Source organism: Physeter macrocephalus, chromosome 16 (assembly GCF_002837175.3).
Source record: "Physeter macrocephalus isolate SW-GA chromosome 16, ASM283717v5, whole genome shotgun sequence".
Lineage (NCBI taxonomy): Eukaryota > Metazoa > Chordata > Mammalia > Artiodactyla > Physeteridae > Physeter > Physeter macrocephalus.
In genome coordinates, this window is record NC_041229.1 from 78,091,823 (window position 1) to 78,103,636 (window position 11,814).

General features: G+C 36.3%; 1 protein-coding gene across 1 annotated transcript in view; it reads left to right on the forward strand.

The window, feature by feature from the left end:
* Positions 1–11,519, forward strand: part of LUZP2 (leucine zipper protein 2) — a 438,414-nt gene extending 426,895 nt beyond the window's left edge. The window contains 2 exon segments of the mRNA XM_024118909.3: positions 10,592–10,669; positions 11,421–11,519. Coding sequence (XP_023974677.3) covers positions 10,592–10,669; positions 11,421–11,519 — 177 coding nt within the window.
* The last annotated feature ends 295 nt before the right edge of the window (positions 11,520–11,814 follow it).

Here is an 11,814-nt window from a genome sequence, read left to right on the forward strand (position 1 = left end):
CAGGCTCAGCGGCCATGGCTCACGGGCCCAGCCGCTCCGCGGCATGTGGGATCCTCCCAGACCTGGGCGCGAACCCGGTTCCCCTGCATCGGCAGGCGGATTCTCAACCACTGCGCCACCAGGGAAGCCCAGAAGTTGGTTTCTTATATACAACATCTAGTTGTGTGCTCTTCTCTTATCCCCTCTTACAATCCCTGTCTTTTATTGATATACTTAGACCCTTCACATTTAAAGTGAATATTGATATAGTTGGATTGATGTCTGCCATAATTTGTAACAGTTTTGGATTTATCACATCTTTCATGGGTTGTGAAAGAACTTTATACAGAGAGTATATATAGAGTATTTCCAGTTCTTCTATTATAACATTGCTGTCATTCATTTCACTTAACCATAAGCTGTAATTACCAAATACATTATTGCTATTGTCATTTTGAACAGACTGTTATTCGTTTCATCAGTTAAGAACAAGATAAATAAAAACATTATTTTACCTCCACTTATTCCTTATAGAACACTCTTCCTCTCTTTTTGTAGATCAGGGTTTCTGAACTATATCATTTCCTCCTGTCTGAAGAACTTTTAACTTTTCTTCAAAGGCAGGTATACTGGTGACAAACTCCCTCAGTTTTTGTTTTTCTGAGATCTTTATTTTTTCTTCACTTTTGAAGGATAATTTTACTGGATAATATTTCAATTTTTTTAACACTAAATATTTCACTTCAATCTTTTCTTGCTTAAATTTTTTTCTAAGTAGAAGTCTGAAGTAATTCCTATCCTTATTTCTCTGTAGTTAAGTTTTCACCTTTTGATTCTTTCAATATGTCTCTGTGGTTTTCTGCTGTTTGATGACATGCCTAGATGTAATTTTGTTTTTCTAATCTTCCAGGATTTGTGATTGAGTTCTGTCATTACCTTTGGGGAACTCTCATCATTCTTACTTCAAATATGTCCTCTGTTATTTTCTTATCCTTCTAGTATTTCCAGTACGTCTACATTGCAGGTTTTCTAATTATTTTACAATTCTGGACATTCTGTCCATTGTTTAAACCCTTTTATCTTTGCATCTGTTTGGTACCTTTCTATCAACCTGTCTTCAAGTTCACTGATTTTTTCCAGTGGGCAATGTCCAGAATATTGATGAGCTCATCAAAGGCAGTCTTCATTTCTGTTACAGTGGGGGTTTTTTGCTTTACTTTTAGCATTTCCATTTGATCCTTAGATTTTTTCCATCTTCTGCTTATATTACCCATTTGTTCATGCATTTTGTCCACTTTTCCCCTTAGAGCCCTTAGCATATCAGCCACAGTTATTTTTAAACTCCCAGTCTGATACTTCCAAAACATTTGCCATTTCTGAGTCTGGCTTTATTGCTTTTTTATCTCCTCAGACTGTGTATTTTTCTTGCTTTTATAATACTTTTAATTTTTCCCCAGTTTATTAAAATATAATTGACACATTACACTATGTAAGGTTAAGGTACACAAAGTAGTGATATTCTATATCTATATATTGTGAAATGATAACCATAATAAGGTTATTTAACATATCCATCATCTTACATAGTTAATTTGTGTGTGTGTGTGGTGAGAACATTTAAAATCTACTCTCTCAGCAACTTTCAAATATACAATACAGTATTGTTAACTATAGTCACTAAGGTGTACATTATATTCCCAGAATCTATCCATCTTATAATTGGAAGTTTGTACCCTTTGACCACCTTCACCTACTTTCCCAATCCCCCCTCATGCCCCTGACAGCTACCTATCTGCTCTGTTTCTAGGGGCTTATTTTGTTTTGTTAGATTTCATATATGTAAGTGAGATAATGTTGTCTTTTTTTCCCAATTTATTTCACTTAGCATAATCCCCTCAGTGTTTATCCATGTTGTCACAAATGGCAGGATTTCCTTCCTTTTTAATGTCTGAATAATATTCATATACATATATATTCCTCTATATATAACACTTTATTCACCTGGAAACTTAGGTTGTTTCCATGTCTCGGATATTATAAATAAGGCTGTATAACCCTCCCAGACTTCAGACAATGCTACAAAGGTACTGTAATCAAAACAGCATGGCATTGGCACAAAAACAGACATTTGGATCAATGGAAGAGAAGAGAGAGCTCAGAAATAAACCCACACACCTACAGTCAATTAATCTTCTACAAAGGAGGCAAGAAAATACAGGAGAAAAGACAGTCTCTTCAGCAAGTGGTGCTGGGAAAGCTGAACAGCTGCATGTAAATCAATGAAGTTAGAACACACCCTCACACCACATGCAAAAATAAACTCAAAATGGCTTAAAGACTTACATATAAAACATGACACCATAAAACTCTTAGAAGAGAACATAGGCAAAATATTCTCTGACATAAATCGCACCAATATTTTCTTAGGTCAGTCTCCCAAGACAATAGAAATAAAAGCAAAAATAAACAAATGTGACCTAATCAAACTTACAGGCTTTTGTACAGCAAAGGAAATCATAAACAAAACAAAAAGACAACCTCCTGACTGGGAGAAAATATTTGCAAATGATGCAATCAACAGGGGCTTAATTTCCAAAGTGTACCAACAAGTCATATAACTCAATAACAAAAACAAACGAACAACCCAATTGAAAAATGGGCAGAAGGCCTAAATAGACATTTCTCCAAAGAAGACATACAGATGGCCAATGGACACAAGAAAAATGCTCAACACAGCTAATTATTAGAGAAATGCAAATCAAAACTACAATGAGGTATCACCTCACACCAGTTAGAACGGCCATCATTAAAAAAAATCTAGTCTTATTTACTCTTACTCTCCAGGACAGAAACAGATGCAACTCGTGGAAACAACTATAAGGAGGAGAATATTTCAGTCAAACATAAAAGTGAACTCAGTGAAAAGCATCTGAAAATAGAATTAGCCTAGAATAGAGAATATAGTATATTATATGATTGAATAATGAAAAACAACCATTCTGGGATGTAGTCACGAAATGAAGCATTAGAGTAGAGGAAAAGAACTACCATGAGATCATCCCATTCTATTGCAGGATTCTATGATCATCAGCAACCTCACTGAGTGCTGATGGGAACACATGCAATCTCTTAGTAAATAAATAGCAAAGGTGAGTCATTTTCATTCCTGTTGGTCATACCCTAGACTAAATAACATGGTAGAGAAAGCCTGGAAATTACCACTTTGCTGTTTCCTAACATGTCACTATGGCAAGTGATTTTGTTATTCAGATTCCTTTTCTATAAAATAGATGTCAATGATTTTCAAACTTGCCTGCCTATGACTCATCAGGTCAGCCTGTAAAACTGCTTGTGGTGAGGCTCCACTCCCACCAATTATTCATCAGTAGATCTGGGACAGAGCCCAGGAATGTGTATCGTTTGAATAAACCCAGCTAGATTTTCTTCTGTCAATATTTCCTGTTAAATATTTTGAGAAACTTTAATGTTGATTTCTTACAGGTTTATCATGATGATTGTATATCATAGATATTAAATACACAGTGTTCAATTTTATCATGGATGTCCTTATTAGTTCAGTCTAAAAAAGCTGCTCTGCAATATTCATACTCAAAGTCTCAATATCTTGTATGGACAAGGTCCTAAACTTGGAATTAGAGACCATGCATATTCTTAGATAGCTTTGTGGGTTTGTTCCACTTCCTGCCCTATGCAGCCAGGCAGGGTCACCTAGGAAAATGGCCACTGGATTTCTTGACCCTTTTCTTAGTAGACATAGAAAACTTGAAATGGATCACCAAAAGCTTAACAGCATATTGGACTATCGGTTTTGGGGATGTTTAAATTCCTTTGAAAGCAGCTTTGCGTCAATGGTAATTTTGGAGTCACAGGGAGAAAGCAAAGGATGTATCTGCTTCATCCCATTTTCCTGCAGTTTGCAAATGTGCCTCATATTGTTTAATAGCATATCAAGAATTAAAGACATTGAACATTTTATTTTAATTTCCATATAGGGATTGAGACTTACTATTCAATGTAGATGTGCTTTACAGTGTTTCTGACTCCTCTAGGTAGCACACACTTAACTTTTCTTAATGTGCTGAGGAACCGAAAGGTAGCAACGGCTTATGTTTAGCATTGGAAGCACTCCTTGCTCAGATTCTTTCCATCACACCTGCTTACAAGTCCCTGACCAAAGGGAGTTTATTCAACAGCAAAGCACTGTCCAGGGAAATGAGAGGAGAAAATGTGCAGGAAATAAATCTAGAGCTGCGAGTAGAAAATTATGCTAGCATTTTCATGCTAAAACAATTTTGGCAGAGATTTTAAAAGTCCTAGTTTGCAATTATATCCAATATTCACTGTGTGGCATTTGATGCCCTGATGAGTCGTTGGCAGACATTAGCTTAAAAAAATTTTCTAGGCAAGTCATGCCCTGCTGTAATTGGGCTGAGAGACCATATACCATTGTCATTCTGGGCTACATTCCATCAGACCATCTGAAGAGGTTGGCTTCATACAAGGCATTCTTCATTGTGCTACTGTGGTATATTTTTTTAAGAAGGAAAAGGCATGCCTCCAGATTACATGGGAAGTATAGATAGTTTCCTAAGGGCTTTAGAATAAATTTCTGCTTTTTACATTAGATAATAAATTTCCATATTTACCCTCCTATAACATCTTAATTTAAAGCATGCAAAATGTTAACTTAATTATTATTTCTTACCAGGAATCATATAGAAACCATAAGAATAATGATTAACTTATAATTTGGAAAATACAAATAACCCAATAAGCATGTTAATAATTATTATAAGGAAATTTGCCAAACAGTGATGTGCAAATACAAAGGTTAAATTGGTCAGTAACTCTTTGACCCCTCCTACCTTCCCTGAGACATAATGGTTTTCACCTCTGGGTCCCCATAGTACTTGGTTTATACACATATTTTATACTGTATCACAGTCCATCTTGCATGTTGATTATTTGTATAAGGTTCTCATTCTGCATTAGATAATAAGCAATTTGAGGACAGAGACTATAAAAGTATTGACATTTCCTTCAGCACCAAACAAAATACTCATCTTAACAGATGCTTGTAAATATTTTTCCAAAATATCTAAAATTATGAAGTTTCATAAGTTATGAAATTATGAAGTTACTTTTTCCAAAATATCTAAAATTATGAATATCTAAAATTATGTGTCACTGGTGGCACAGTGGTTAATAATCTGCCTGCCAATGCAGGGGACACGGGTTCAAGCCCTGGTCCGGGAAGATCCGACATGCTGCGGAGCAACAAAGTCTGTGCACCACAACTACTGAGCCTGTGCTCTAGAACCTGCGAGCCACAACTACTTAGCCTGCGTGCTACAACTACTGAAGCCCATGCGCCTAGAGCCTGTGCTCTGCAACAACAGAAGCCACAGCAATGAGAAGCCCACACACCATAACAAAGAGCAGCCTCCACTCACCACAACTAGAGAAAGCCCACACACAGCAACGAAGACCCAATGCAGCTAAAAATTTTTTAAAAATAAAATAAAATAAATTAATTAAAAAATAAGAAAAAGAATCCTCCTGCCAATGCAGAGGACACGGGTTCGAGCCCTGGTCCGGGAAGATCCCACATGTCGCGGAGCAACTCAGCCCGTGCGCCACAACTACTGAGTCTGCACTCTAGATCCAATGACACAACTACTGAGCCCACGTGCCATAGCTACTGAAGCCTGCATACCTAGAGTCGGTGCTCCGCAACAAGAGAAGCCACTGCTATGAGAAGCCCATGCACTGCAACGATGTGTGGCCCCCAGCTCGCCGCAACTAGAGAAAGCCTGCACGCAGCAACAAAGATCCAATGCAGCCAAAAATAAATAAATACATTAATTAATTAAAAATAAATAAATGAATAAAACTATGAAGTTAGACAGGGCTTCATGTTTCAAAATTTTAACTATTTTGTGTGAAGGATGAAGAATTATGGTTCAGAGAGGTAATGTGACTTGCCTAGAGGAGCCTGGTTAGGGAGCATCAGTGTCAGACCCTGTCTCCCTCCCATTCCTCTATTCCTCCATTAACTGAATTCAGAGCCATCACTTTGATTCAGCATTACATTTTTTTTTTTTTTTTCGGTACGCGGGCCTCTCACTGCTGTGGCCTCTCCCGTTGCGGAGCACAGGCTCCAGACGCGCAGGCTCAGCGGCCATGGCTCACGGGCCCAGCCGCTCCGCGGCATGTGGGATCTTCCCGGACCGGGGCACAAACCCGTGTCCCCTGCATCGGCAGGCGGACTCTCAACCACTGTGCCACCAGGGAAGCCCCGGCATTACATTTTTAATCTTTGAACTTCTTTTCTAGTTTCTGCCCTTTTTGATATTAAAACAGTACTAAAGTATCATTCTGTAATAAATATTTAAAAACTCATTTCGTACACAAGAGTGACATGAGAGAAAAATTTAGCCAAAATGTGTTTATGTTTCTAAAAATCTTGGTACTTAATTCCATTTTTTTCCTTTACAGTATTCTGAAAAAAATCATGCTTGTTTTTAGCCTCCAGCTTGTCCCAGATACAGATATTAATTAAATATGAAGAATGAGTTGGACTTTTTAACTGTCAGAGATATTTTTTCTTGGTAAAATTTCAAGTTGCCCAGTTATGCATTTGCATTAAGTATTTTGAGTTCTTTTAAAGTTTTAGAGAAAAGTCATAAGAGGAGCACCTAATATGTGCAAAATACTCCTTTAGGAAGTTTTATTTAATATAGTTTTATTTAATCTAAATCTTCCAAAAATCCTGTCAGGTAGGGATCATTTTGCCTACCCTACAGATAAGGAGTCAGAACCTCCTTAAGATGAAGTAACTTTTCCAAGTGTATACAGCAAATAAGGGCTAAAGCAATTCTAACCTGAGATGGGCTCTTTACTCCATTCACCTAGCCGAGTTACCTACATTGTATCATGTCACTTGACGTCAAAATTTTTGAATTATCTCCATTTTACAAATGAGGGAAAATTAAGGTTAAATTGGTATTTCCTACCATCATTCCAAGCAGGACAAGTACTGCCCTGTCATGAAGTTGTCAACGATATAGGAATGTAGAAAATAGACATTTAATAGTCAAATAACAAAATATTAGCAGATTTTCCATGAACCAATCTCTCTCTCTTTCTCTCTCTCTCTCTCTCTGCCTCTCAAGAACAATTTCTTTTGACATTGGATCCTTTATATAATTTTAATATTAAAATGTTATTTCTTTTCTGAAATATTGTTGAAAAATAGCAGTGTGTTTTGCTTGTTGGTTTATTTGTTCTAATGTCGAAATTTGTTTGTCACTGGTGTTTAATTTTATTCTTCTGTAAAATACCAAAGTTTGGAACCTCAATGTTCATTATCAGAGATAGTGGGAGATGGAGTTGGGACTCAAATTCATTTGCACGTGACTCCTGATAATTATTAAGGAAACCCCAGTATTAGAGTCTGCCCCACCATGGTAGGATTATGTATTTTTTCCTACAGGGGTAAATAATTAAAAGGGCTTGTCTCAACTAAATTTGTTGTTACTTTGCCTACTTTTGTGGCCATAATATAACATTTTGTCAGATGGTAGTTTGTTGCCCAAAGCACAGAAACAAACTGGTTATTCTGGTGGTGTTGGGAAGACGTATATGTGAGAAAGAGCGTGTAATCACTTTAATAAAGATACGTTCATGGCTCATCCCATTTCATAATTTACAGACCCAGCTGTGGTCCTCTCTAGGTCACCTGTATAATTAATAGGTGAGCTGCATACTGAAGTAGCTGAATCTGTGCAGACTTTCCTGATCATTCTTCGTATTTTATTACTTGAGTTTCTAGAAATAGGTACTATACTCATCAGGTTGAATTTTATCTAATTGAGAGAGTGTTTTGAAGGCTTGTACCTTCAGGAGTGCTTATATCTGTTGCCTTTCTGAGAAACACTAGGAATTTTATGAACCCCATCTCATGAGGTTTCCACAATGCCTGTGAGGCACACAAAAAATAAATTTAAAGGTTGTGTTCATTATAAGATCAAAATATCAAAAAAGGTTGGAGCTGTCTTCCAGCCACGTAATATTTTCTTTACTGTTGAAATTTAATAAGTATTCATTGTTCAGATGATCAAAGACTTGTCTCAAATAGTCAGCTGTGCTTGCATTAATGAAAGAACATACTCCACCATAAATCCCACGGTATCTTTCTCATGACAATGACCTCAAGTAATAATTCATACACAAAAAACGGTTTTGGGGTCAAATAGATTTGGCAAATGGTTATATCATATCTCCTAAGAGATTTATAATGCATTTGTACACCACAAAGAAGTGGATTTCAAATTTCACTGTGCATTTGAATTGCTGGATTGCTGATTAAAAATGCAAGCCCTATATTCGTAGGACTGAATTATCACCCAGGAGTATTATTTTTTAACAAGCACCTTAAATGAGCAGATCATTCAAGACGAAATCTTTAAGAAATTGTCTGTTAAAGGCTCTGAGAAGAACTACCTTAAATACCACTGTTTAATGTTCAGATAAACTTTTTCTCCAAACTTATGTGATTTATGAACTCCATTATTCCAAAATATATATTGGGAAACCTTACACTCTGCAGGTTACTTTCTGCATTCTGAGCTTGATTTAGTACATTTATTTTAGTTTTTTTTTCTCCAAGGCCGAAAGCAAGTATAATAAAAACAAAGGTCAGTTGTATTATTACAGTAAAAACAAAACAATTATAATATTCCAGGGAAATTTTAGTTTCTAGGTCTAACTCAAACCCGTACAACATAAAAAGAAAAAAAAATCTTAGGTAGTGTAGAAGATTCCTCTGTGTAGATGCCTAAAATTCTTTGGACTAAGGCACTCAAGGTTTTGACTACTGATTTCTGTTATTATAGTTATAATCTTACTTTTCCACTATACTGTAGGCTTATTTTGAAGAAGGGGCTATGTGCAACCATTTTGGAGCTTTTATCAAATATAACTAAATCTCATATGAAAAACTCAGGCATTTATGAAAATTCTAAAGGACTGAAATATTTTCATGGCCAATGTTTGTTTTATTCATTTATTATTTATTTAGTGATTAGATATTGACCACTTGCTATCTAATAGGCATCTAGCTGGGATCTAGGGCTGATAACATGTAGCCTCTATCTTCAAGGAACTTAAAATATATCGAAGAGTCAGACATGCATATACATATAAAAACATTAAGTGTGCTAATGTTTCTAATGCATTGTACCTTTAGAGCAGGAGAGTGTGATGAGCCTACCTAGTGGTGAAAATGTTGTGCTAGGGAGGGAACAAGTAGCTGGTCTTCAGGATCTCCCAGTGAAGGGAGACTTTTATGAAGGTGGAGGGGAAAAGCATATTACACAGACACAGAAGGGTAAAGTAACATGAGTGTTCAATAAGTTATACGTGCTATACGTTTTATACAGGGAAAGGATTACAGAAAAATCACTTTAAAAAAGTGCATATTCTTACATTAAACAATTTTTAGTTACTTTAAAATGTGTTTAAAATAAAAAAGATGAAAATAAAAGGAAGAGATGAAGGGAGAATGAGAGGCAGTAAGGAAAGGATGAGGGAGGCGAGGCAGACTAAGGAAGAAGGAAGAAAGAAAGGGAGGGATGGAGAGAAGGAAAATTCAATATTTTAACCTTGGTTAAAATGAAAAATGAGGGAAACTGGAATATGCTGCCAGTAATTCATTTTATTCAAGACTATTGAGGCTAATAAGTAAGATGAGATTTCCTGGTTAGTAAAATATATGATCTTCTTCCCAGAAATATAATCTTTTTTAAGATGTTGAAGTTTTTTGCTAGACAGATTGATGATGTTGACCGGAAACAAACAGACTGACAGACATTTCTTCAGCAATGATGGGTTTGTTTGGGATCATCAGAGAATTACAATTTTGGGTCTGCAACCATGGTGAGCAAGGTACAAGTGCCCACAAGGCAAAGGAAAAAGAATTCTTTCATAGAGGGGAAAAGAAAGTTGGAAGGGCTACAGTAAACAGAGAGTTCATGACTTTTCATGGGCTGAGTTGTTGCCAGGAAAGAAGAGGGGTCTTTCTTCCTCTTGTTGGGCTCAGCTATTGCTGCAAGGTGTGAGAGCGCCCCCTTCTGGTATCCTGACTATTTAATTGTGATTCCAGTTTATTAATTGTTTACAACGATCATATTGTTTAAGTTGTTTCCTGGCTTGCAATATTGATGTCCGGCAGGCATGAAGACCATGGATATATTTAGATCCTAGCGTCTAGACACATCATGGATATAGAATATAGTAGTTTTATAACTTTTTAAAAATTTTTGCAAAGAAAGAACTTTCCATTGGAATTGAGCTTTTGTTGCAGTAGCCAACTGTCATAAGCATCACTAAGATTCCCAAATGGACTATGAATGCTTGCCCATTCCCTGGGATCCCACTAATGTTGTGATAAATTTGTCCCTAGCTTGACCTTTCAGTTTGTCTCAAAGTGAAGGAAGTTTTCAATGGGAAGATTTCAAAGGAGATTTTCTATTCCCTCCCTTCATTTAATTTAACTTCATTGACCTATTTTCAATCGCAGCTTTTACAGGGGAGCAAGACCTGTTCAATGAAGCACAAAGAAAATCCTGCAAGCAATGACACTGCAGAATCAGAACCTGTCCCACAGGTATTTGGTTTGGCTTGTTTGTTTGTTTTGATTGTCAGAAAGCACTTTTTGAAGCTATTGGGTTCCATGATTTTCTCTTTTGCTTTAGCTAAAGCAGGAATGCTGTATTACCTAATACAAGACACATCTTTCACCTATTGCCTCTGGACCTTTCCATGACCACTGTGCCTGCCACTAAGCTTTTGGTTTGATTAGCTGAGGTCGTAGAAGAACAAGGGCAAGGGAGGGGTCTCACCCCTCCCCAGCAACCAAGAAGCAAAACAAAAGTAAACAGAGAACAAAAATTATACATATATTCTTTATAGGACAACGAAGATAAGAAGAAGACTTGAGAAAGCAGAGAAGGTAGAAAGAAGTACATATCCCCCACAAAAACAAGTAACAAAGAAACAACTCAGGAGCTTAATTCTGAACTTCCATCTGGACTGTTCTATATTTGACCAAACGTATTACATTATTAGGATTCATTTTACTTAACACATTTTTAATTTGGGGGTTAGATTCATCAGAGTTGAATGGTTTGACCAAAGTTTTCTCAAAATAGTTTCTGAAATATTGCCTTTTGTGGAAAATATTTTATGTGCTTTCAAGAAGTAGCAGTGTTAACATATTTACACTTATTTTCTGCCTGGCACTGGTCTTCTGTAAGATATTTGTTGAGGTACATGAGTTATTCTGTTAGGATTTTAATTTTTACATTCAACATTTTTATTTTGACTCTCCTAATTGTCTTTTCCGTATTGTTTGACAGAATGTGCCGATGCCTCCTTGTACTGAATGCGAAGAGGAAAAAAACCTGGGAAAACAATTGACCAGCACTGAAGGGAAGGCAAATAGAGAAAAAAAATGATTGTAAATACCAAGAAACTGTGTTAAAAACATCCATTTGCTATTGTCTTCATACTCTTTTTAGACCACAAGCTTGATGGAAATACTAAGTTTTTAAAGCATGCAACTTTTTCACAATTTTATGTAACTTTATACAGTAGTCTACAAATTTTCCAAAAGATTCCAAGGCCAATTATGATCCTTAAGCAATAACCTAATTAAAATGGATATCCACAGTCACACATCATCATTGTCATCAGTAAATTGCCCAGTATAAATTGGTCTTTTTTGAACTCAAATGCAATATAACATTTAAT